Source organism: Podarcis vaucheri, assembly GCF_965113315.1.
Source record: "Podarcis vaucheri genome assembly, chromosome: 18".
Lineage (NCBI taxonomy): Eukaryota > Metazoa > Chordata > Lepidosauria > Squamata > Lacertidae > Podarcis > Podarcis vaucheri.
This window is the reverse complement of record NC_138756.1, coordinates 8235233-8261212: the sequence shown is the minus strand read 5'-3', so window position 1 is coordinate 8261212 and position 25980 is coordinate 8235233. Positions and strand designations below refer to the sequence as shown.

At 50.7% G+C, this 25980-nt stretch overlaps 1 protein-coding gene across 1 annotated transcript; it reads right to left on the bottom strand.

The window, feature by feature from the left end:
* Window positions 1–1024: 1024 nt before the first annotated feature.
* On the bottom strand, window positions 1025–25617 carry TIMM44 (translocase of inner mitochondrial membrane 44). Its single transcript, XM_082206522.1, has 13 exons — window positions 25492–25617; window positions 23081–23185; window positions 22215–22385; window positions 20160–20240; window positions 18368–18517; window positions 15213–15352; window positions 13587–13672; window positions 12624–12716; window positions 8703–8827; window positions 7216–7266; window positions 5937–6026; window positions 4207–4317; window positions 1025–1896 (listed from the first exon to the last, which is right to left on the bottom strand). Exons 1-13 carry the CDS (start codon window positions 25519–25521, stop codon window positions 1777–1779), a joined length of 1353 nt encoding a protein of 450 aa, XP_082062648.1. The 5' UTR covers window positions 25522–25617; the 3' UTR covers window positions 1025–1776.
* Window positions 25618–25980: the final 363 nt, after the last annotated feature.

The window sequence follows — 25980 nt, the reverse complement described above, 5'->3', positions numbered from 1 at the left end:
AGGAGAAAGTGAGTGTGCAGGAGAGGCGTGGGAAAATCTGAAAAGCTTCACTTTCTCTCCGTTTTCCAGTTTTCCCAACCTTAAGTTGTTTTCTACATTTCCACATCAGTTCGAGATTTATTTATTTTTAAAAAAAGGTTGCATCAAACCCACCATTTTTATTCTTTGCAAATTATTGTACGCAGTTTTGCCAAATTATACTTTTTTTTTTGCAAAGGCAATCTCCTCTAATGCAAAGCGTCTTTGTATCGCCGGCTCAAATTGCCTGAAAACGGTATCGCGATCTGAATGCCGTACCGGCGTCGGACCATTTCTCAGAAAATATCACCCGGCTTTAGTCAGTAGAGCACGAGATTCTTAGTTTCAGGGGTCTGGGTTCGCGATTCCTGCACTGTACGTCCTTTCCAGCTCTACAATTCTATGAACGTACCCCCCACACCACCACCGAAAGAAAAAGCTTCAAAACTTTTCAAAAGTTTCAAAACTTTTAAATCTCTTGGCAAGACTCCCACCCCGCTGCTAAAACGCCATGCAAGAATTGGGCACTTCCTGCCTCCCTGTAAAAAAAGGTAAAGGACCCCTGGACGGTTAAGTCCAGTCAAAGGCGACTATTGGGTTGTGGCGCTCATCTCGCTTTCAGGCCGAGGGAGCCGGCGTTTGTCCACAGACAGCTTTCCGGGTCATGTGGCCAGCAGGACTAAAACGCTTCTGGTGCAACGGGACACCGTGACGGAAACCAGAGCGCAAGGAAACGCCGTTTACATTCCCGCCGGAGTGGTACCTATTTATCTACTTGCACTGGCGTGCTTTCGAATTGCTAGGTTGGCAGGAGCTGGGACGGAGCAAGGGGAGCTCACCTCGTTGCGGGGATTCGAATCGCCAACCTTCGGATCGGCAAGCCCAAGAGGCTCAGTGGTTTAGATCGCTGCCTGTATGTGGAGGGAGCCCCATGGCAGGACAGCTGGTCAAGCTGCTCGCTCTGACCCCCCCACCCCCACCATACAAAGACACTGGGACAAGCAAGCTGGATATACGTATTTAATTTACAGAGGTGGTAGAAGAATCTATTGCCATGATACCACATGCCCAGATCAGGCCAAATCCGAGTGTTTGGGGCAGGCAGGGTGTGTGTGTGTGTGTGTGTGTGTGTGTGCCTTGGGGCTGAAGGCCGTCACAACCCCTCACAGCTGCAGCCCCCACCCAACCGCTCCATGTGCCAAGCTTGCAGCGGAAGGACAACTGTGGGGGGACGACGACAGGACCCTCCATTCCCCGGAGCAGCAACCCAAGCTGAAAGACCTTCCCCTGCCCCATAGAGCCATTCCCCTTCCTCCGCAACCGTAGTTCGGGCCTTTGACATCCACCTGCAAAAAAACAGGGTGGCGTGGCAAACGAGCGCCTCTTTGGTTCTGCTGCCGGGTGGGCACCGCGAAGGCCAGGTTGCCGCCTGAAGCGCAGGGGGAATGGGGACATCGAGCCGGGCTGCTTTGGCAAAGTGCACCTCGGACTCTTTAGCGCCGCAATCCGAAGCGGGGGTCTTTCCTCGCTTGTCCTCCCCGAGAACGAAGAGTTTGGCACACTGCTCCAGTGTCAAGGAAACACCCCATGCCCGACTGCTGGCAGGGGGGCCCACAAGTCTTTCGGCCTTGGAGTTGGCACTCCCGCGTCCCCGGCAAAGCGGCGCCACACCCGAGTTGCCCTCCTGTCCGGCCTCCGTGCGAGGAAAGAAGCGCTGCTCCCCTATTCTGGCAGAGGCGGGCAGAGGAGACGCCGAGCTCATAAGATCTGCTCAGTGCTTGATGCAGAAATGTCCAGCAGTCTCCAGGCGGCGTAAGGGTTGAGCTCGTCCGGGTCTCTGCAGAGGGCCCAAACGTACAGCATCCGTAGAACTTTCTCCTGCAATGGGGGGGACGTTCAGAGTTAAGGCCAGTTCACATTGCGGCAGGGGGACTAGGGTTATAACTTTTTGACTCCCTCCCCCCAAACCCCCCCAATTTCCTGTATCAGAAACACTGGGAAAGGGACTGCCGTATTTTTCACTCTATAGGACGCATCAGATGATAGGACGCACCTAGTCTGGGGGGGAGGAAATAAGGGGGGGGGGAATTCTGAATCCCAGAAGCCAGAACAGCAAGAGGGATCTGGCTTCTGGGATAGCCTCTTACTGTTCTGGCTTCTGGGATAGCTGGTCTAGCTTTGCGCGAAGCCTCTGCAGGGCACGGGGAGCCTTCATCCCCGTGCCCTGCGGAGGCTTCTGGGACAGCCCGCGAAGCCTCCGGAGGGCAGCAGGATGAAGGCACCCCGCTGCCCTGCGGAGGCTTTGCGCTGCTAACCCCAAAGCTAGAACAGCGAGATGGAGCGCTGTGCAGCGCTCCGTCTCACTGTTCTGGCTTCTGGGGCAGCCCGTGAAGCCTCCCTCTCCCTGTTCTGGCTTCTGGCTTAGCCGCGCAGCCTGCATTCGCTCCATAAGACACACACACACACATTTCCTCTTACTTTTTAGAAGGGAAAAAGTGCGTCTTATAGAGCAAAAAATACGGTAGTTCTTCTCAGTTGTGAAAAAAGTCACTCCGGAATGAAAAGCTAGAATCGCCATGCATATAACTCATAAGTATTTTTTAAAACTTTATGGAAATGTTTAGAACTTTTGCAGCTGCCTGAGACTTCCTAAACCTGTATCGGGAGAATCGCCGGAAGCAGGAGCCATCCTATTCTGGGTTCCCAAGAAGTAATCGGTGCGCGCAGAATGCGCAATCCAAGTGAGGCGGGAACATTGCGTCGAATGCAACGGAAACAAAAGACAAACCGCCACCTCGGTTTAATCTGAGCAATCATAGGCGATGTACGATGTGCAAAGCGCCGTACAGGTATTAGAAAACTTGCAAGCTCTGCTTTTCCTGTATCCACATTGGATTACTGCAATGCGCTCTACGTGGGGCTACCTTTGAAGGTGACCCGGAAACTACAACTAATCCAGAATGTGGCAGCTAGACTGGTGACTGGTAGCGGCCGCAGAGACCACATAACACCGGTCTTGAAAGACCTACATTGGGTCCCAGTACGTTTCCGAGCACAATTCAAAGTGTTGCTGCTGACCTTTAAAGCCCTAAACGGCCTTGGCCCTGTATACCTATAGGAGCGTCTCCACCTCCATCGTTCTGCCCGGACACTGAGGTCCAGCGCCAAGGGCCTTCTGGCGGTTCCCTCACTGCGAGAAGCAAAGCTACAGGGAGCCAGGCAGAGGGCCTTCTCGGTGGTGGCACCTTCCCTGTGGAACACCCTCCCACCAGATGTCAAAGAGAACAACAACTACCAGGCTTTTAGAAGACATCTGAAGGCAGCCCTGTTTCGGGAAGCTTTTAATGTTTGATGTATTATAGTATTTTAATATTCTTTTGGAAGCCGCCCAGAGTGGCTGGGGAAGCCCAGCCAGATGGGCGGGGTATAAATAATAAATTATTATTATTATTATTATTATTATTATTATTATTATTATTATTATTATTATATGGTTACATATACAAAAATTGGTTCATTGATTTCGGGGTGACCTCCCCCCCCCCCAAAAAAAAAAGATTTAGAAATGACAGTTCATTCCTTTGTTTTTAGGCAAAAATTCATCTAACTAAACTGCAGAAACATGAGGATGTAAAAAGGTTATAATCCTACGGGGCAGCACCCTGCTATTTGATGATACCGTACCTTTTCGTCTATAAGACACACCCATGTATAAGACTATTTCGGGGAACTCAAATTTAAGAAAATGGGGGGAGATGGCCCAGAGTTGTTGAACTTTTCGTAGTGGGTTTGCAAAAAACCGCTCACCCGCATGTGTCAGAAAATCCACCTCCCATCGCCAACAGAAGCTGCCAATCGCCTGCCCAACTGCCGGAGCGTCAGCCAATCAACACCACCCGCTGACACAGCAACCAATAACATGCACAATAGCCGCTGACAGCCGCGGCAGCAGCCAATCAAATGTCCACCCTATGAACTGTCCATGTATAAGATGACCCCCACTTATTAGCATGCTTTTTAAAGCAAAAAACATAGCCTTATACATGGAAAAGTACGGTAATCGCAGTTGCTTTGGGAAGCCGTCTGTCAGGAGAGGTCTGTCTAGCTTAGCCCAGCAGGTTGGATACAACAGAAGGTTAAATAAAGGCAGCTAACAAGATCAGAGTGCGCAAGGCAAATTTTACTCACCGGGTCTCCTTCCACGACTTCCCCTTTCTGGTTTTTGATCACCATGACTAACTGAGCTTGGAAAGTGATGATCAAGACGGGTCCCTGCTCCATCATCTTGCCCATTGCGAGCTGCAAAGCGGAGAAAAACTTCAAGTTACTAGTCCATAGCGGTGCTGGGTAGCTCAGTCGATAGAGCGCAAGGCTCTTTTTTTCCTTCCAATTTTTTTATAAATTTTCAAAAATTCAAAACAAACAAACATACACACACACAAACAAACATACATACATCCTGTTTAAATCTTGGTAACATTATTAAGTGACTTCCTCAAATCCCCTTGGCTGAATTTCATTATATATCATTTTAACAGTTTTCCAAAATTGATTTTCTCAAAAACCTAACATCTTTCATTCTTTCTAATTTACGGTAACTTTAAACATCTTATGCTTACATATTTAAATGCTAAGCCTATCTATTATTTGCAAGCTTTTCCAATTAAGTTATCTTAACATATTTAGCTAAATATAGGTAAAGGTAAAGGGACCCCTGACCATTAGGTCCAGTCGTGGCCGACTCTGGGGTTGCGGCGCTCATCTTGCTTTATTGGCCGAGGGAGCCGGCGTACAACTTCCGGTCATGTGGCCAGCAGGACTAAGCCGCTTCTGGCGAACCAGAGCAGCGCACTGAAACACCGTTTACCTTCCCGCCAGAGTGGTACCTATTTATCTATTTGCAGTTTGAGGTGCTTTCGAACTGCTAGGTTGGCAGGAGCAGGGACCGAGCAACTGGAGCTCACCCCATCGCGGGGATTTGAACCGCCGACCTTCTGATCAGCAAGTCCTAGGCTCTGCGGTTTAACCCACAGCGCTACCCATGTCCCATGAGCCAAGTGTAGTTCAGTGATTAAGAAAAAACCATGGCATCAGTGAAGTTAGCTCTTTATTCAAAGAAGGCAAGACAGCGCAAGCAACTGTTCCCAGTAGGTGTTGGCCTAATAGGTAAAAGGACCTCTGGACGGTTAAGTCCAGTCAAAGGTGACTCTGGGGTTGCGGCGCTCATCTCGCTTTCAGGCCGAGGGAGCCTGCGTTTGTCCACAGACAGCTTTCCAGGTCATGTGGCCAGCAGGACTAAACCGGTTCTGGTGCAATGGGACGGAAACCAGAGGGCATGGAAACGCCGTTTACCTTCCCGCCGCAGTGGTGCCTATTTATCTACTTGTGCCAGTGTGCTTTCGAACTGCTAGGTTGGCAGGAGCTGGGACAGAGCAATGGGAGCTCACCCTGTCGCGGGGATTTGAACTGCCGACCTTCGGATCGGCAAGCCCAAGAGGCTCAGTGGTTTAGACCACAGCGCCACCAGCGTCCTAATGAGGCTATTGCGCTCTTCCAGCTCTCCTCCTCTCCAGGCTCTGCTATCATGACTCTGCCACTGGACAGGAGGGAGCGAAAGAAGAAGAAGAAGAGTTTGGATTTGATATCCTGCTTTATCACTACTCAAAGGAGTCTCAAAGTGGCTAACATTCTCCTTTCTCTTCCTCCCCCACAACAAACACTCTGTGAGGTGAGTGGGGCTGAGAGACTTCAGAGAAGTGTGACTGGCCCAAGGTCACCCAGCAGCTGCAGGTGGAGGAGCGAGGAATGAAACCCAGTTCACCAGATTACGAGTCCTCCGCTCTTAACCACTACACCACACTGGCCCTTTGACTGCCAGATGTCCCAGTCCAGGCCAAGAAAGGGGGGCAGGCACTCACGTCTACATTGTCGACGTCCAAAATCCTGGAGTGGAACTGAAGCCCCATCACTTTCGCTTGCTGAATCGGGTGCGCCAGCTGGCTGTAAGTCTGAAAGAAGTTTTTCCCATGGTATTATTTATTAAATTTATATATATATAACCCTTTCCTTCAAGGACCTCAAGGCGGCGCACTTGGGTCTCTCCCGTCCCCCAATCGCCCATCGCTGGGCAATATCAGTTTTTCAACACTGTGGAACAAGCAGCAGCAGCAGCCCAGCAGCCACCAGGGCCGGAAGGAGGCAGCTGGTTTTTCCAGATCTGCCCCCTTTCTCAATGGTTTCTTCCTGTAATGGCTGCAGCCAACCAACAAAAGAGAGACAAGAGGGGAAACTACCGTATTTTTCGCTCCATAAGGCGCACCTAGTTTTTAGAGGCCAATCCTGAATGTATTGGATTTGTGACCATTATGGGCCTCGGTCCAGTATACCTGAAGGAGCGTCTCCACCCCCATCGTTCTGCCTGGACGTTGAGGTCCAGCGCCGAGGGCTTTCCGGCGGTTCCCTCATTGCGAGAAGTGAGGTTACAGGGAACCAGGCAGAGGGCCTTCTTGGTGGTGGCGCCCGCCCTGTGGAACGGCCTCCCATCAGATGTCAAAGAGATAAACAACTACCTGACATTCAGAAGACATCTTAAGGAAGCCCTGTTCAGGGAAGTTTTTAATGTGTGACATCTTAGTGTATTTTTGGAAGCCGCCCAGAGTGGCTGGGGAAACCCAGGCAGATGGACGGGGTACAAATAATATATTATTATCCCTCCATTGCATGCTCCCAATAAAGTAACTTTTCCAAATATCATTTCAAAATACCATATTTTTTGCTCTATAAGACTCACTTTTTCCCTCCTAAAAAGTAAGGGAAAATGTGTGTGTGCGTCTTATGGAGTGAATGCAGGCTGCGCAGCTATCCCAGAAGCCAGAACAGCAAGAGGGATCGCTGCTTTCGCTGCACAGCGATCCCTTTTGCTGTTCTGGCTTCTGGGATTCAGAATAATTTTTTTCTTGTTTTCCTCCTCCAAAAACTAGGTGCGTCTTGTGGTCTGGTGCGTCTTATAGAGCGAAAAATACGGTACCTTCTTTTAGAGGCTAGCCAGGAGCCTTTGGGAAGCGTGCGAGCAAGGTGTGAGCTCTCATGTCCTCACAATGTTTCTGGGGACACTCCTGAATGTCAGGATGGAAAGATGGCCACCACCCACGAACCCCGCCAGGACCAACCACGCCATCTCCCGGGGCAAACACTCACCGCCTCGTAACACCAGTCCTTGAGGATGTCCAGGTCTCCGGTTATAATGGCCTAAAGAAAGGAGGAGAGGCAACAGAGCATCACACACAAGGAGCTGCGACCACAGAGGGACAAGCAGAATGACAACGGAGAGCACACGAAGGGCCTAAGGGCTGTAGGCTCGGAGTAGAGGGACTGCTTGGCATATAGAGGTCCCAGGTTCAACACACACACACACTCCAGCATCTCTAGGTAGAGGTAGGAATGCTGCTCTGCTCTAAACCCCAGAGAGCTGCTGCCAGTCTGGGTAGACAATATTGAGTCAAATGGACCAATGAACCCGACACTGTACGAGGCAGGTTCCGATATTCCTAAATCTAAAACTTTCCCCAAACTCTCTTCCTTGCACCCGAGTTCTAATAAAGAATCAGAGAACTGTAGAGTTGGGACACCAAGCCGCTGGGAGAGATCATCAGGGGGTTTGGGCTGGGTGTTCATCAGAATGCGGATGATACCCAGCTCTACCTCTCTTTCAAATCAGAACCAGTGAAGGCGGTGAAGGTCCTGTGTGAGTGCCTGGAGGCGGTTGGAGGATGGATGGTGGCTAACGGATTGAGGTTGAATCCTGACAAGACAGAAGGACTGTTTTTGGGGGACAGGGGGCGGGCAGGTGTGGAGGACTCCCTGGTCCTGAATGGGGCAACTGTGCCCCTGAAGGACCAGGTGCGCAGCCTGGGAGTCATTTTGGACTCACAGCTGTCCATGGAGGCACTGGTTAATTCTGTGTCCAGGGCGGCTGTCTAGCAGCTCCATCTGGTACGCAGGATGAGACCCTCCCTGCCCACGGACTGTCTCTCCAGAGTGGTGCATGCTCTAGTTATCTCATGCTTGGACAATTCAAAGTCTTGGTGCTGACCTTTAAACCCCTAAACGGCCTCGGTCCAGTATATCTGAAGGAGTGTCTCCACCCCCATCATTCAGCCCGGACACTGAGGTCCAGCGCCGAGGGCCTTCTGGCGGTTCCCTCATTGCGAGAAGTCAGGTTACAGGGAACCAGGCAGAGGGCCTTCTCGGTGGTGGCGCCCACCCTCCCTTCAGATGTAAAGGAAATAAGCAGCTATCCTATCTTTAAAAGACATCTGAAGGCAGCCCTGTTCAGGGAAGTTTTTAACATTTAATGCTATACTGTTTTTAACACTTGATTGGGAGCCGCCCAGAGTGGCTGGGGAGACTCAGCCAGATGGGCAAGGTATAAATAAATCATCATTATTATTATTATTGATTCAATAAATAAATAAAAATTAATAGAGAAAGATCCTGCCGCATCCCTCCTTTTTCTGGACTTTGACACCTTCCTGAAAGCCATCAGTTGACTCTCTCTCTCTGCTGTGATGCCAGGGCCACTTCCCACATTGCCGCCTTTAAGCGACCCACCCCTCCCTCGCTGCTTAGGCACACAAGACACCCCTGCACCCAGCCGCCTCTCCCCACCCGCACCCCAGACCTGCCTCTAGGATGTTGGGGATGATGTCGTCCTCGCACTGCTTGAGGAACCGGTCCTTGTCGAAGTTTGGGTCGACGCGGAGGATCTCGGTCAGGACCCCCGACATTTCAGTCTTGGAGAACAGTCCGCCTGCCGATACAATCAGAGGCAACAGAGGGTTGGCATTTGGAGGGGATTCGGAGTGACGTTGGGGGGGGTGTGAGAAAAAGGGCCAGGGCTTCAGGAGGATCCAACATCATAGAATCCTAGAGTTGGAAGAGACCACAAGGGCCATCGAGTCCAACCCCCTGCCAAGCAGGAAAGACCACCAGAGCACTCCTGACATATGGTTGTCAAGCCTCTGCTTAAAGACCTCCAAAGGAGGAGACTCCACCACACTCCTTGGTAGCAAATTCCACTGTCGAACAGCTCTTACTGTCAGGAAGTTCTTCCTAATGATTAGGTGGAATCTTCTTTCTTGTAGTTTGGATCCATTGCTCCGTGTCCGCTTCTCTGGAGCAGCAGAAAACAACCTTTCTCCCTCCTCTATGTGACATCCTTTTATATATTTGAACATGGCTATCATATCACCCCTTAACCTCCTCTTCTCCAGGCTAAACATGCCCAGCTCCCTTAGCCGTTCCTCATAAGGCATCGTTTCCAGGCCTTTGACCATTTGGGTTGCCCTCCTCTGGACACGTTCCAGTTTGTCAGTGTCCTTCTTGAACTGTGGTGCCCAGAACTGGACACAGTACTCCAGGTGAGGTCTGACCAGAGCAGAATACAGTGGCACTATTACTTCCCTTGATCTAGATGCTATACTCCTATTGATGCAGCCCAGAATTGCATTGGCTATTTTAGCTGCCGTGTCACACTGTTGGCCCATGTCAAGTTTGTGGTCAACCAAGAGTCCTAGATCCTTTTCACATGTACTGCTCTCAAGCCAGGTGTCACCCATCTTGTATTTGTGCCTCTCATTTTTTTTGCCCAAGTGCAATACTTTACATTTCTCCCTGTTAAAATTCATCTTGTTTGTTTTTGCCCAGTTCTCTAATCTGTCAAGGTTGTTTTGAAGTGTGATCCTGTCCTCTGGGGTGTTAGCCACCCCTCCCAGTTTGGTGTCATCTGCAACTTTAAGCAAGGGCTTATTTGTGGGGCCGAAGGGATGGGTGAAGATGTTGGGATGCGTCTGGGGAGACGGGGGCATTTGACAGGGCCACCCCCAGCTGGCTCCAGCCACCGGCCGGCAGCCGGGCGAACTCCGGTTTTCGGAACAGCATCAATCAGCGACACAAGCCTCAGGGACCTGTAGAGACCTGGCACACTCTTATCAGCGGTGTGAATAAATCTTCACAATGGAAGTGGCGGACAGAGACGTGAGTAAGCATTATTTGCAGGCATTTATTCAGCACAATAAGGGAAGCGGGTGGCGCTGTGGGTTAAACTACAGAGCCTAGGACTTGCCGATCAGAAGGTCGGTGGTTCGAATCCCCGTGACGGGGTGAGCTCCCGTTGCTCGGTCCCTGCTCCTGCCAACCTAGCAGTTCGAAAGCAAGTAGATAAATAGGTACCAGTCCAGTGGGAAGGTAAACGGCATTTCCGTGCACTGCTCTGGTTCGCCAGAAGCGGCTTAGTCATGCTGGCCATGTGACCCAGAAGCTGTACGTCGGCTCCCTCCCTCGGTTGTGGCGAGATGAGCGCCACAACCCCAGAGTCGGTCACAACTGGACCTAATGGTCAGGGGTCCCTTTACCTTTATTCAGCATAGTTCAGGAACAAAGGAAGAAACATGTCTGCTTCCCTTCGTGTCCAAGCAAACAACCGGATAGCAAAAGCTATATACAAACGGAAGTTCCCAGCAGACTGTGCTGGAAGTAAGCAGGCGTGTGACACACAACAGTCATGCCTGTTCCTTTTAAGGTGGAACAGAACTATATCCTAACAGAAGAATCACTCAGCGACCCATAACTCTCAGCTTTGCTTCCCTATGCCGTGAAAAACCAAGCTGCTAGTCCTTAAGACTATGGGATGGAGGGGAGAAACCCTGTGTGCTGCATCTGGAAGAAGCCAGAGAGAGACCCAAGTGGGCTTCTTCTTACAGGTGCCTAGACAGTACTTCAACTTCTAAACCACAACGCGATACAGGCACCCCCCCACACACACTTATGAGCAGTCGACCACGTATATGCGCATTACTGGGAAACAGATACCGTATTTTTTGCACCATAACACTCACTTTTTTCCTCCTAGAAAATAAGGGGAAATGTCTGTGCGTGTTATGGAGCGAATGCCTACGGATGGCGGGGGGATCTGCTGCAGTCATGAGCACAGGATCCATGGTTCCCCTTCCTTCCCTCCTCCGTGGCTCGCTTTGAAACAGCAAAGCGGGAGAAGAGCCGCTGAGTGGGGAGGAGAGAGGGACAGAGAGCCTGCTTGCTTTAAAGGAGCAAAGCGGGAGAGGAGAGGAGCCGCTTACACGGGTCACCCCAAATTCACCAGCAGATCACATAGCATGTCCATGGCTACATCTTGCACCAAAAAAATCGCGCACCCACTGTTGCCTGGGGCTGCAGTGGTGCAAAAACGTGGTTACAAAGCACGGATCCACATGGATCCTCAGGATTTTTGCATTGGGCTACCCCAAACTCACCGTCAGATCACATGTCTGTGGCCAGAGCATGAACCACAAAAATCATACATCCACTGTTTCGTTTAGAATATTTTTTTCTTGTTTTCCTCCTCTAAAAACTACATGCGTGTTATGGTCGGGTGCGTGTTATAGAGCGAAAAATACGGTATATAGGTTTGAACCAGGAAATGGCGGGAGAGAGCTTGAGAGTCCTTGTGGCTCATGAGGAGACCCTCCTGGAATCCGGAGAGGACGTCAGTGAGGGCGGAGGAAGCCCCAAAGGGACTGGAGGTGCAGCGGGGCTTTGTTTACACTGCTCAGCCTCCCCGCTGTCTAGTAGCTGAAACGTGGGGTAGCGCAACAGCTGCAGCCTCCTTTCCACCCACCCTCTGGTCTCCAGTTGCAGAAGCTGCTGAATTGCAACTCATTACCAAACTTAAAACCATGGAGAGACCTGGTCTGAACAAAGACATTGGATTCTTATCTCATTATACATGACTAAGCCATTTCTCACCTTCTCACCCCTTGCCTTTTCCTGTAAGACCTATTACAGTTGTTAAGAGTCGTCAACAGGCTCATCTCAGCTATCTGCCAATCTCCCATTCCCACCACCCTTCTGAGTAATACCCCTCCCCACCTTCTCACTATATAGAAGGATCTGGCAACTTCTGTTTCAGTGTATCTGAAGAAGTGTGCATGCACACGAAAGCTCATACCAAGAACTAACTTAGTTGGTCTTTAAGGTGCTACTGGAAGGGATTTCTTTATTTTTCCTCCGGTCTCCAATCAGCCCCAGAGCTTCAACTCTAGTCAGAGAGGAAGTTGTGAGCAGAGAGAGGGGGGTGGAGAGCCATTTACTTTGTGAACCATATGGAGACCTGATGGCACAGGTAAAAGGTAAAGGACCCCTGGACGGTTAAGTTCAGTCAAAGGCGACTATGGGGTTGTGGCGCTCATCTCGCTTTCAGGCCGAGGGAGCCAGCGTTTGTCCGCAGACAGCTTTCCGGGTCATGTGGCCAGCAGGACTAAACCGCTTCTGGCACAACGGGACACCGTGATGGAAACCAGAGAGCATGGAAACGCCCTTTACCTTCCCACCACAGTGGTACCTACTGATCTACTTGCTTTCGAACTGCTGGTTGGCAGGAGCTGGGACGGAGCAATGGGAGCTCACCTCACCTCGTCGCAGGGATTCGAACTGCCAACTTTCCGATTGGTAAGCCCAAGAGGCTCAGGGGTTTAGAGCACAGCGCTCCCCGCGTCTCTATAGGGCCAGCCAGCGGCACTTGAAGGGGAAAGGCAAGGAGAGAGACTCACCGATGAAGTCTGTCATCTTGTCTGTCACAACGCGCGAGGCCCGGATGATGGCATTGTCGCTCTCGTCGTATTTCATTTTCATTTCAAAGAACCCTGTGGGGAGGGGGACAGAATCAGCAGCGGCCTCAGCCCCATTCCCTCCACCCCCCAAAAAAAAATCCACTCTGCATGGGGACATTCCTCCAGGTGAAGAGGCCATACTTACTTACTTACTTCCCGCCCATTTGGCTGAGTTTCCCCAGCCACTCTGGGCAGCTCTCAACAGAATATTAAAAACACGATAAAACTTCCCTAAACTGGGCTGCCTTCGGACGTGTTCTAAAAGTCAGAGAGTTGTTTATTTCCTTGACATCTGATGGGAGGGTGTTCCACGGGGCGGGCGCCACCACCGAGAAGGCCCTCTGCCTGGTTCCCTGTAACCTCACTTCTTGCAGGGAGGGAGACGCCAGAAGGCTCTCAGAGCTGGACCTCCGTGTCCGGGCAGAATGATGGGGGTGGAGACGCTCCTTCAGGTATACTGGGCCATTTAGGGTTTTCAAGGTCAGCACCAACACTTTGAATCGTGCTCGGAAACGTACTGGGAGCTAATGGAGGCATAGCTGTCAACTTTCAGGTTTGAAAATAAGGGATTAGCAGCCCTACCTGTCCCGGGGACAGTCTACAGGATATCTAACAATCCGGGATAGCAGCGGGAAGCGGTGCTGGAATAAGGGAATTTCCCGCAGGGAGGGTGCCACCACTGAGAAGGCCCTCTGCCTGATTCCCTGTAACTTGGCTTCTTGCAGTGAGGGAACCGCCAGAAGGCCCTCGGAACTGGACCTCAGTGTCCGGGCTGGACGATGGGGGTGGAGACACTCGCCTCCCTCACGCATGGCACTGGGCCCTGCCTAACTCAGCCTGCGTTTACAGGACCAGGCAGGGGAGAAGCCGCGGGGAGGAGCTCTCCCTGCAGGCGCCACTTACGGTTGAACACCACGTTGTTGTCCTTGAACTCCTTCCACTGCTGGTACCATTTTGAGTCCTTGTGGAGAACCACGCCCATCGCCTCCCTGGGAGAAGAGGAGGAGCCAATGAAGGGGAGGAAGGAATAAAAATTAATATTTTCTCGCAGTTATATATGTGCCATATATTATATGCAGCATAAGAACTGTAACAAGGCTGTAATAAAATTCCTTCCAGTAGCACCTTAAAGACCAACTAAGTTAGTTCTTGGGGACGCGGGTGGCGCTGTGGGCTAAAGCCTCAGCGCCTAGGGCTTGCCGATCGAAAGGTCGGCGGTTCGAATCCCCGCGGCGGGGTGCGCTCCCGCTGCTCGGTCCCAGCGCCTGCCAACCTAGCAGTTCGAAAGCACCCCCGGGGGCAAGTAGATAAATAGGTACCGCTTACCAGCGGGAAGGTAAACGGCGTTCCGTGTGCGGCTCTGGCTCGCCAGAGCAGCGTTGTCACGCTGGCCACGTGACCCGGAAGTGTCTCCGGACAGCGCTGGCCCCTGGCCTATAGATGTGAGATGGGCGCACAAACCCCAGAGTCTGTCAAGACTGGCCCGTTCGGGCAGGGGTACCTTTACCTTTACCTTTAAGTTAGTTCTCGGTATGAGCTTTCGTGTGCATGCACACTTCTTCAGATACACTGCTTGCACACGAAAGCTCATACCAAGAACTAACTTAGTTGGTCTTTAAGGTGCTACTGGAAGGAATTTTTTATTTTGACTATGGCAGACCAACACGGCTACCTATCTGTAACTGAAGGCTGTAATAAGAAAAACTAAAGAATAAATCAAAACAGGATTTTGTTTCAAAACGGGAGGTTTTCAAAGAATATTTGAAAAATAGATATAGTAGTTTAAATCCTGTTGCAGCATTCGAGGAACTTCAGTAATAGTTGCAAGGCAGATATAAGAAATTAGATATTATTTAGAAAAAGTTTAATTATGATAAAAGTGTGTATTGGCAACAAATAATACGAAATTTCTCCCCACCCCGAGAGGAGCTGCCTTTCAACAACAACAACAACAAGAATAATAATAAATTATTATTTGTAACCCGCCCATCTGGCTGAGTTTCCCCAGCCACTCTGGGCGGCTTCCAAAAGAATATTAAAATACTATAATACATCAAACATTAAAAGCTTCCCTAAACTGGGCTGCCTTCAGATGTCTTCTGAATGTCAGGTGGTTGTTTATCTCTTTGACATCTGATGGGAGGGCGTTCCACAGGGAGGGCGCCACCACCGAGAAGGCCCTCTGCCTGGTTCCCTGTAGCTTTGCTTCTCGCAATGAGGGAACCGCCAGAAGGCCCTCGGCGCTGGACCTCAGCGTCCGGGCAGAACGATGGAGGTGGAGACGCTCCTTCAACAAGTCACAGCCCCCACCCATCTGTTTCAGCCTTGCCTACCACGACCAGCAGCAGCCGTAACAGAGGGGCTCCTAGCAAAGACCCTGTTAGAGCAATACTAGGGTCCAGAGCTTGCCCCCGGGCTCCATCGACCCCCATGCTCTACTGCACGCTGCCAGGCTTCCGCCTTCAGGGAAGCAACTGGCAGCACCCAGACACCCCTACAAACCGCACCCCCTTCCCAGCCATCACTCACTCGTTGGCTTCAAATATCCTCTCTTCCTTCAGCCTCTCGCCAGCAAACTCTGTCCGCTTCCGGAGCCTCTCCGGCCGCTTGTAAGGCCCCGTCTGGCCCAGGACACTCTCGTCAATCTCTTTCTTGACCGTCTCCACGCCCTGGAAGAGCAAGAGGCAGTTACAGCAGAGACTCTGGGAGTAACTGCACAGAGAACACCTGAGCTGGCAAACCCAACCTTGTAGGGAGCATTTGTCCATCCCGTCCCCCAACCACAACCGGACTGGTGTTTCACTGAGCGGCCCGAAAAAAGCCCTTTTCTGCTTTGGCTGGCTTTTAAAAAATTAGATAGATCTGCTTTTCTTTTCTTCTTCTGTTTAAATAATTGTTATTGATTTTTGCACAAATTTCCCAACATAACAACTCCGAAACTACATGACAAATATTTGGCTATCGCAGCCTAAGACTTCCTTCAACCCCTTATAATGATTTTCTAAATTTCTTTCTAAATTTGCTTATTACAGCGGATGCTCGGGTTGCGAATGAGATCCGTGCTGGACGCACGTTCGCAACCCAGAGCGTTCGCAACCTGCAGTGGCACGTCTGCGCATGTGCGGGTTGCGATTCAGGGCTTCTGCGCATGCGCAGTCGCATGAAACCCGGAAGTAACCTGTTCCAGTACTTCCGGGTTTTGGCACGTCTGTAACCTGAAAAACGCAACCTGAAGCGTCTGTAACCCAAGGTATGACTGTAAAGGTGAAGGTAAAGGGACCCCTGACCATTAGGTCCAGTTGTGGCCGACTCTGGGGTTGCAGCGCTCATCTCTCTTTATTGGCCAGGGGAGCCGGTGTACAGCTTCCAGGTCATGTGGCCAGCAGGACTAAGCCGCTTCTGGCGAACCAGAGCAGCGAATGGAAACACCGTTTACCTTCCCGCCGGAGCGGTACCTATTTATCTACTTGCACTTTGACATGCTTTCAAACTGCTAGGTTGGCAGGAGCAGGGACCGAGCAACGGGAACTCAGCCCGCCGCGGGGATTTGAACCACCGACCTTCTGATCAGCAAGCCGTAGGCTCTGGGATTTAACCCACAGCGCCACCCGCGTCCCTGGTGTGACTGTACCATGCTTATTACTATAAATCCAATCTTACATCAGCTAATCTTAATCCTTTTCACAATAATTTATAAAATCCTCCTTACAAAACTTCTTGTAACCCTACAAGCGATGTTAAGTAAGATCTGCATTTATTTATTTTTAATCCAGTGCCTCTGATCTAGCTGCTGATCTGCCCCTGCTCATCATACTGTGCTGTATCCCTCACATCAAGGCAGGGTGCAGGAAAATAAAAACGAAAAGGTAGAAAAAAACGCTGGAAGCAGAGCAGGAGAAACATTAAAATGAGCAGGAGCCCTGGTGGACATTTGAGACATGTTCCAGGGATGTCCAACACTAAAAAGCAAATATGCCTCTGTGTGATGTCTGCTATCCGCAGGGGGAAACTGAAGGCACAGTCTCTGGTGTAGGACAGCCAAGCCTCTCTGTAACAAGGGGGACAATTAACTCTACAACTAATCCAGAATGCGGCACCTAGACTGGTGACTTGAGGCGGCCGCCGGGACCATATAACACCGGTCCCAAAGGATCTTCGTTGGCTCCCAGTACGTTTCAGAGCCCAATTTACAGTGTTGGTACTGACCTTTAAAGCCCTAAACGACCCAGGCCCTGTACCTGAAGAAGCATCTCCACCCCCACCATCTAGCCAGGACACTGAGGTCCCGCTCCGAGGGTCTTATGGTAGTTCCCTCCCTGCGAGAAGCAAAGCTACAGGGAACCAGGCAGAGGGCCTTCTTGGTGGTGGCAACCTCACTGTGGAACGCCCTCCCACCAGATGTCAAGGAAATAAACAACTGTCTGACTTTTAGAAGACACCTGAAGGCAACCCTGTTTAGGGAAGGTTTTAACGTTTGATGCTTTATCGTATTTTTTATACTCTGTTGGAAGCCATTATTACTCCAGGAGCAAGTCTGCAGGCTCCAAGTTTAGGGACAGACATCTGAAGGCAGCTCAGTTTAGGGAAGTTTTATCATGTTTTTAATATTCTGAGAGCTGCCCAGAGTGGGAAATAAGTACCGTATTTTTCACCCTATAGGACGCACTTTCCCCCCTCCAAAAATGAAGGGGAAATGTGTGTGCGTCTTATGGGGCGAATGCAGGCTTTCACTGAAGCCTGGAAAGCGAGAGGGGTCGGTGCGCACCAACCCCTCTCGCACTCCAGGCTTCAGGAGAGCCGCAGCGCCAGCCCCACAAGGTGGGGGACAGCGGGGAGGCGGAATGCCGCCATCCCGCTGTCTCCCGATGTGGTTTGGAGGCTGACGGCGGGGAGACGCGTGCTTCTCCCCGCCGCCAGCCCCGCAAGCTCCGGGGACAGCTGGGAGGCGCAGCGAGTCTTCCCGCTGTCCCCGGAACTGGTCTGCAGGCGGGCGGTGGGGAGAAGAGCGCTTCTCCCCGCTGCCGGCCCCACAAGCGCCGGGGGGGGGGGGAATAAAATGTTTTTCTTTATTTCCCCCCCAAAAAACTTGGTGCGTCCTATGAGCCGGTGCGTCCTATGGGGCGAAAAATATGGTAAGTAAGTAAGTAAGTAAGTCAGGCCTCATTGGGCCTCTTCACCTAGATGAATGCCCCCATACAGAGTGGATATTTTTTTGGGGGGGTGGAGGGAATGGGGCTGAGGCCGCTGCTGATTCCGTCCCCCTCCCCGCAGGGTTCTTTGAAATGAAAATGAAAATGAAAGCAGAACCTGCATAAAAAACGGCCTGCTGTGTGAATGCAGGGAGCAATTTACTGTATTTTTCGCTCCAAAAGACGAGGAGGAAAACAAGATATTCTGAATCAAATGTTATTGAAGAAGCTTTGCGCAGCTATCCCTGAAGCCAGAACAGCAAGAGGGATTGCTGTGCAGCCTGCATTCGCTCCATAAGACGCGCACACAGTTCCCCTTACTTTTTAGGAGGGAAAAGGTACGTCTTATAGAGCGAAAAATACGGTATCTTACAGCACACCTAATTGGCAGTCACATTGCCCATGCACTAAGCGAGGGTATCTGTTAACACCAGGTTATAGATGGCCTTACTTGGGAGTAAGGCAGCAGCCTGCCCCAGGCAGAGCACAGCGTACCTGGGAAATGGCCTTGAACGCTGCCGTCCGTCCCAGCTTCTCTCCTCCTCGGGTGACCGATTCCGCAGACTGCTTCGCAGTTTTGGTGGCTTCTTCCATACCTTCCTTTATCTTCCGACCGATATCGCTCTTACTGACTTCGTCAAAGCTCTGCAGCCAAAGGGGAAGAAGGCCTTTAACGAGGCATGCCCAAACAGGGGAACAGAGGGGCACGAGCCCCATCAAACAACAGCCTTCACCGTACTAGTGGTGAGCTCCCAAATATAATTTTCCATCTTCTGTATACCAATACACCACTGGTACATAAGAAAGGTACCGTTTCTTAGCCTAACCTACCTCAGAGGGCTGTTGTGAGGATAAAACGTGGGGTGAGGAGAGAGGAACTATGAATGCCACCTTGGGTTTCTCAGAGAAAAAGTGAGATTATCAATGCAATGCAGTGGTACCTCGGGTTAAGTACGTAATTCGTTCCGTTCTTAACCTGAAACTGTTCTTAACCTGAAGCACCACTTTAGCTAATGGGGCCTCCCGCTGCCGCCACGCCTCCGGAGCACGATTTCTGTTCTCATCCTGAAGCAAAGTTCTTAACCTGAAGCACTATTTCTGGGTTAGCGGAAGCGTATGTAACCTGAAGTGTATGTAACCCGAGATACCACTGTAAATGATTACATAAAACCTGAGGCTTGCTGAACTACCAGGTATACCCGGCCCAGTATACCTGAAGGAGCGTCTCCACCCCCATCGTTCTGCCCAAACGCTGAGGTCCAGCGCCGAGGGCCTTCTGGCGGTTCCCTCACTGCGAGAAGTAAGGTTACAGGGAACCAGGCAGAGGGCCTTCTCGGTGGTGGCACCCGCCCAGTGGAACACCCTCCCATCAGATGTCAAAGAGATAAACAACTACCTGACAGGGAAGTTTTTAATGTGTGACATCTTAGTGTATTTAGGGTCTTCGTGGAAGCCGCCCACTTATGAACATTACCATATACAGTGGTGCCCCGCAAGACGAATGCCTCGCAAGACGGAAAACCCGCTAGACGAAAGAGTTTTCCGTTTTGGCGGTGCTTCGCAAAACGAATTTCCTATGGGCTTGCTTCGCAAGACGACAATGTCTTGCGAGTTCCTGCGGGGTTTTTTTTCTCCCCCCCCCTTTTTCTAAGCCGCTAAGCCGCTTATCAGCTGATCCGATCAGCAGATAAGCCGCTAAAAGCCGCTAATAGCGCTAATCCGCGAATCCGTCAATGGGCTTGCTTCGCAAGACGAAAAAAACGGCTAGACGAAGAGAATCACGGAACGGATTATTTTCGTCTTGCGAGGCACCACTATAATAAGTTGTTGTTGTTGTTGTTGTTGTTGTTGTTATTATTATTATTACCAGAAAAGGCCCATGTAAGCAGCACAGAAATCTGACAAACTGTGGGAGGGACAGGCGAGTGGGAAGGAAGAAAATGGAGAGGAAGTGAAAGGGAACAGCTGACTGGCGGGCACCCTCAGCAGGGTGACTTCACACTTCCGATTTCTTGCAGACGCTGCCTGCCTTTTCTCATTCCAGCCTTCCTTGTTATCTCCCTTTGATACTTCCCCTCCCCAATCTCTGGGACAGGGAATAGTCAGAAATGTAAAACAAAACCAGGAGCTGAAGAGCTGTAGCCAACTAAGTCTCGTTCGAAAGCAGACCTGTGGAAATGTATGGACCTCCGTTAGCCATGCCCATTCATTTCAGTGGGTCTGCTCTGAAATAGAAGCAACACCAGACATAACCCGAAATATCCATCATATACGAACACATACTTACGTCTTTGACAGTGTCCGTGATTTCTCCAAATTTCTTTTTAAGGACTTCAGAGGTCTTGACTGTCTCAGACTCTATTGTTTTCTGCAGCGGAAGGCAAGACAACAGAAGCAAATCAAACTCTCCCTCTTATTATCGTCTATTATTATTTTACGAAAGCATCCTGTGGTTGTTATGGGGGATTACATTGTATGTTCTTGTAACGACCAATTGGGATGGATGTCTTCCCTGTCTCCTTTTTATGCTGTTGTTATTTACTTTGCATTTTGTTTACTTTGAATCATTGTCTTTTAGTCATTTGATTGTATTCACACTGTTTTGCCGTTAGCTGTCCTGAACCCCAATGTGGCAGAAAGGCTGGATGCAATTTATTTATTTCTACGCAAACAAAACAATGAGGACTTAGAAATCTTCCCTGTCGTAAACAAAGGCTGCATTTCGCTGGATGGAATAGTAAAAGTGAAGGGACCCCTGACCATTAGGTCCACTTGTGACCGACTCCGGGGTTGCGGCGCTCATCTCGCTTTACTGGCCGAGGGAGCCGGCATACAGCTTCTGGGTCATGTGGCCAGCAGGACTAAGCCGCTTCTGGCGAACCAGAGCAGCGCACGGAAACGCCGTTTACCTTCCCACCGGAGTGGTGCCTATTTATCTACTTGCATTTTGATGTGCTTTCGAACTGCTAGGTTGGCAGGAGCAGGGACCGAGCAACGGGAGCTCACCCCATCATTGCGGGGATTCGAACCGCCGACCTTCTGATCGGCAAGTCCTAGGCTCTGTGTTTTAACCCACAGCGCCACCCACGTCCCTTGGACGCAATAGTACAGGCCAATTTACAAGGCTGAGCTAAGATCCCTCAACTCTAATATAAGCCCCTAACTGCGGTAGGAGACATTACTTTGAAACAATGCCTTTCTCTCCTATCAATCAGAAGCCACTAGAAAGCTGTACTGCTAACCAGGAAACCCCTGGCTCCTTGTGGACTTAAGCAGGACTTTTGGTGAGCCCGACACAATACAGGAATTAACATGCTGAAAGATTATAAAAACAGCTAATGTGTAGTGTCTGGACTCCCAAGAAAATTCATGTAGAGCACTGTGACCATTTCAGCTGCTACATATTATTGACGCAGCCCATGTGTCCCTGTGTCCTTAAAAAGTAGAGACATCACCTTGCCAACAAAGGTCCGTATAATAAAAGCTATGGTTTTCCCAGTAGTGATGTATGGAAGTGAGAGCTGGACCATAAAGAAGGCTGATCGCTGAAGAATGGATGCTTTTGAATTATGGTCTGGAGGAGACTCTTGAGAGTCCCATGGACTGCAAGAAGATCCAATCTCTCCATTCTGAAGGAAATCAGCCCTGAGTGCTCACTGGAAGGACAGATCCTGAAACTGAGGCTCCAAGACTTTGGCCAACTCAGGAGAAGAGAAGACTCCCTGGAAAAGACCCTGATGTTGGGAAAGATGGAGGGCGCAAGGAGAAGGGGACGAAAGAGGATGAGATGGTGGGACAGTGTTCTCGAAGCTACCAGCATGAGTTTGACCAAACTGCAGGAGGCAGTGGAAGACAGGAGGGCCTGGCGTGCTCTGGTCCAGGGGGTCATGAAGTGCCAGACACAACTAAGCAACAACAACAAGATGTGTCCCTGGACTACACAACTCCCACCCTCTTCCCTGACCACTGGCCAGGCTGACCGCTGAGACTGCTGGGAGCTGAAGTCCAACAGCAATGTCGAAAGAGCAACAGGCTCCCTGATCCCTGCCCTAAGATGCAAGCCCCTTTATCATATGAGAATGTCTCTTCCAAACAGAGACACCAGCTCCTATCTTTTGCAATTGGGGGGAAGGTTGCCTCTTAAAGCAAGGGCTTTAAACCTGCCACTGGGCAACAAGTCACATCATTGCTGGGCACTGGGGGCCCAGCAACTTCGGAAGGGGCAGTTTCCCCATCTTGCTCCTCAATTCCAGTCCTTCTCTTTTGCTCTGGTCTGCGACTCCCAGGAAGAGGAACACACCAGAGAAAGCAAACCTCAACTGCATGAAGGAAACAGACTCACGTATTTCCGCCTCGCTTCCTGCAGGGCCTCCGACTCTTCCAACTTCTTCGCTTCGTCTCTGAACCTTTTAATACTTTCCTTCATCTCCTTGTTTTTGGCCAGCTCCTGCTTAATATTCTCCACAAAGCCAGAGATAAAACCTTTCCGGCCCCCGGAGGAGGAACATCGAGCCTAAAGAGAAGGTTTCTGGCGTTAACAGTGTAAAGCAACTTCCTTTTCAAATTGGCCCTTTTATTCAGAACCACGAGGTCTGGAATCTTACTTTTTTCTAAAGGGAAGGGTCATAGCTCAATTGCAGAGCGTCTGTCTTGCATGCAACAGGTCCTAGGTAGGAAAGATCCATTGTTTAAAAACCTAGAGAGATGCTGCCAGAGTATTTATTTATTGCTCTCAGGGGAAGGTTCCTCCCTCACAGAATCATAGAATAGAATCACAGAATCATAGAGTTGGAAGAGACCACAAGGGCCATCGAGTCCAACCCCCTGCCAAGCAGGAAACACCATCAGAGCACTCCTGACATATGGTTGTCAAGCCTCTGCTTAAAGACCTCCAAAGCAGGAGACTCCACCACACTCCTTGGCAGCAAATTCCACTGTCGAACAGCTCTTACTGTCAGGAAGTTCTTCCTCATGTTTAGGTGGATTCTTCTTTCTTGTAGTTTGGATCCATTGCTCCGTGTCCGCTTCTCTGGAGCAGCAGAAAACAACCTTTCTCCCTCCTCTATGTGACATCCTTTTATATATTTGAACATGGCTATCCCTCCCTCCCTCCCTCCCAGCCTGGCAGTTCTTCCTCTGCAATGTCTAACTCTCAGCAACTGCCTCCACTCCAATTATGCACAAAAAGGTTTGATTTGCAAAGCGTACCTGGTACAGCTCCAACGCAGGTCTGCCAGTTTGATGCACGAGGAAAGCATGGTGCAAGGGGCCTGAGCTTCGTCCGGATACAAGCCATATATTTAAAAGGCATTTCTAGGAGGAGAAAGATAAGGTGCTCTTGTTTAATAGTGCAAAGCCCCCCCCCCCTCTGCTTGCAAAACAGTTATAGCAAAGAGGCCAAGCCTCCAAACCTCATTACCTTTCCCTAGCAGAAACAATCAGCCACATGAGACCCAGTAGCTAATTTTTTAAAGGAAGAGGTCCTGGGGTTGCATTTTTCTGCACCTCCAATAAAACAACAACAACAACAATAATAATAATAATTACCGTATTTTTTGCACCATAACACTCACTTTTTTCCTCCTAAAAAGTAAGGGGAAATGTCTGTGCGTGTTATGGAGGGAATGCCTACGTATTTTCCTCCTCTAAAAACTATGTGCGTGTTATGGTCGGGTGCGTGTTATAGAGCGAAAAATACGGTACTTATACCCTTATACCCTGCTCAACAACAATAATAATTTATTACTTGTACTCTGCCCAACAACAATAATAATAATTTATTACTACTACTAATAATAATAATTACTTATACCCTGCTCAACAATAATAATAATTTATTACTTATACTATGCCCAACAACAACAACAACAATAATAATAATAATAATAATTTATTACTTATTCCCTGCCCGTCTGGCTGGGTTTCCCCAGCCACTCTGGGCGGCTTCCAACAAGAGATTTTAAAAAACATTAAAACTATAGAGGGAGAGAGAGTTCTCATCTTTAACACTGGATGGGTGCGTGCGCTTTTTAAAATTATTTTTAAAAGCGCACTCTGAACACGCTCAATGGGATGCTCTTCCTAATGTGTTTTAAATAATACAGACCAGTATTACTTTTCAATATGGAAGTATTCGGCAAAAGGAATGAGAGGTACTCTGCACATGGATGGGAGGGTCCTCTGCACGTGCTCAGGGACTATGGGGTTGTGAGTCAAACGGGCACACGGGACGAAGCAGCAAGGAGGGGGATCCCCTCTGCAGATGCGCAGGGGCGCCACCTCCTTCCTCGCGGTGCCCGAGCCTCTCTCTCCTCGGCAGCAGGAACGGTAGGGCCCTCTGCACGTGCTCAGGGGCTATGGGGCTGCGCCTCAAACGAGCAGAGGGTCCCCTCTGCACATGCGCAGGGGCACCACCTCCATCCTCGCTGTGCCCGAACCTCTCTCTCCTCGGCAGCAGGAAAGGTAGGGCCCTCTGCACGTGCTCAGGGGCTATGGGGCTGTGTGTCAAGCGAGCAGAGGGTCCCCTCTGCACATGCGCAGGGGCACCACCTCCATCCTCGCTGTGCCCGAACCTCTCTCTCCTCGGCAGCAGGAACGGTAGGGCCCTCTGCACGTGCTCAGGGGCTATGGGGCTGCGCCTCAAACGAGCAGAGGGTCCCCTCTGCACATGCGCAGGGGCACCACCTCCATCCTCGCTGTGCCCGAACCTCTCTCTCCTCGGCAGCAGGAACGGTAGGGCCCTCTGCACGTGCTCAGGGGCTATGGGGCTGTGTGTCAAGCGAGCAGAGGGTCCCCTCTGCACATGCGCAGGGGCACCACCTCCATCCTCGCTGTGCCCGAACCTCTCTCTCCTCGGCAGCAGGAACGGTAGGGCCCTCTGCACGTGCTCAGGGGCTATGGGGCCGTGCGTCAAACGAGCAGAGGATCCCCTCTGCACATGCGCAGGGGCACCACCTCCCTTCTCGCGGTACCCGATCCTCTCTCTCCTCGGCAGCAGGGACGGTAGGGCCCTCTGCACGTGCTCAGAGGCTATGGGGCTGTGCATCAAACGAGCAGAGGATCCCCCTCTGCACGTGCTCAGGGGCTATGCGTCAAACGAGCAGGGGATCCCCCTCTGCACATGCGCAGGGGCTATGGGGCTGTGCGTCAAACGAGCAGGGGATCCCCCTCTGCACATGCGCAGGGGCTATGGGGCTGTGCGTCAAACGAGCAGGGGATCCCCTCTGCACATGCGCAGGGGCGCCACCTCCTTCCTCGTGGTGACCCAGCCTCTCTCTCCTCGGCAGCAGGGACAGTAGGGCGCTCTGCACGTGCTCAGGGGCTATGCGTCAAACGAGCAGGGGATCCCCCTCTGCACATGCTCAGGGGCTATGGGGCTGTGCGTCAAACGAGCAGGGGATCCTCTCTGCACATGCGCAGGGGCACCACCTCCCTCCTCGCGGTACCTGAGCCTCTCTCTCCTCGGCAGCAGGGACGGTAGGGCCCTCTGCACGTGCTCAGAGGCACTCTTTCCTTCGAAATGGGGCTCGAGTCAAATTACCAGGCCTTGGCTCGGGGAAGGAACTTGGGGAGCCCCCCCCCTCCCAAGACACACATGAACGCGCCCCGTCCCCGCTTACCCGGCAACCCCACAGCGCGGCCGCCGCCATCTTTCCAAGAGGGAGGGAAGGAGCGGGTCGACCTTCCCGCCGGCGCCTCCCGATGACGTCAGGGGTTGAGAGCGTCGCCGAGAGCAGCCGGCGCGCAGGCGCGGAGAGGCTCTCGCGCCCCGTTCGTTGTCCCGGTTGCCGTGGCAACGGTCATCCGGGTCTTTCTCGAGACGCTCTTGATTGGCTGCCTTGAGGAGCGTTTACACCCGCCCCCCCCCGCCTGAAGCTCACGAGGCGGTCACAGGATGTGACGTCATCTCAGAAGGTTCGCTTTGGACATGCTCAGGAGCTATATGCTTATTCTATTAATTCTATTAATGTTATTATATTATATTATATTATATTATTGTTATATTGTTTATTATATATTATTTTATTATTATATAATACTATACATATTGTATATTATATATACTATATTATTATTTTATTATATAATATAATTATATAACTATTTAT

Excerpts from the sequence above, each read along its gene's own strand:
- TIMM44 (XM_082206522.1), bottom strand. The coding sequence starts at position 25,521 with ATGGCGGCGGCCGCGCTGTGGGGTTGCCGG. Across the intron at positions 13,673-15,212 it reads AGGATATTTGAAGCCAACGA|GGAGGCGATGGGCGTGGTTC; the intron begins GTGAGTGATGGC and ends CTCTTCTCCCAG. Across the intron at positions 12,717-13,586 it reads CAACAACGTGGTGTTCAACC|GGTTCTTTGAAATGAAAATG; the intron begins GTAAGTGGCGCC and ends CCCTCCCCACAG.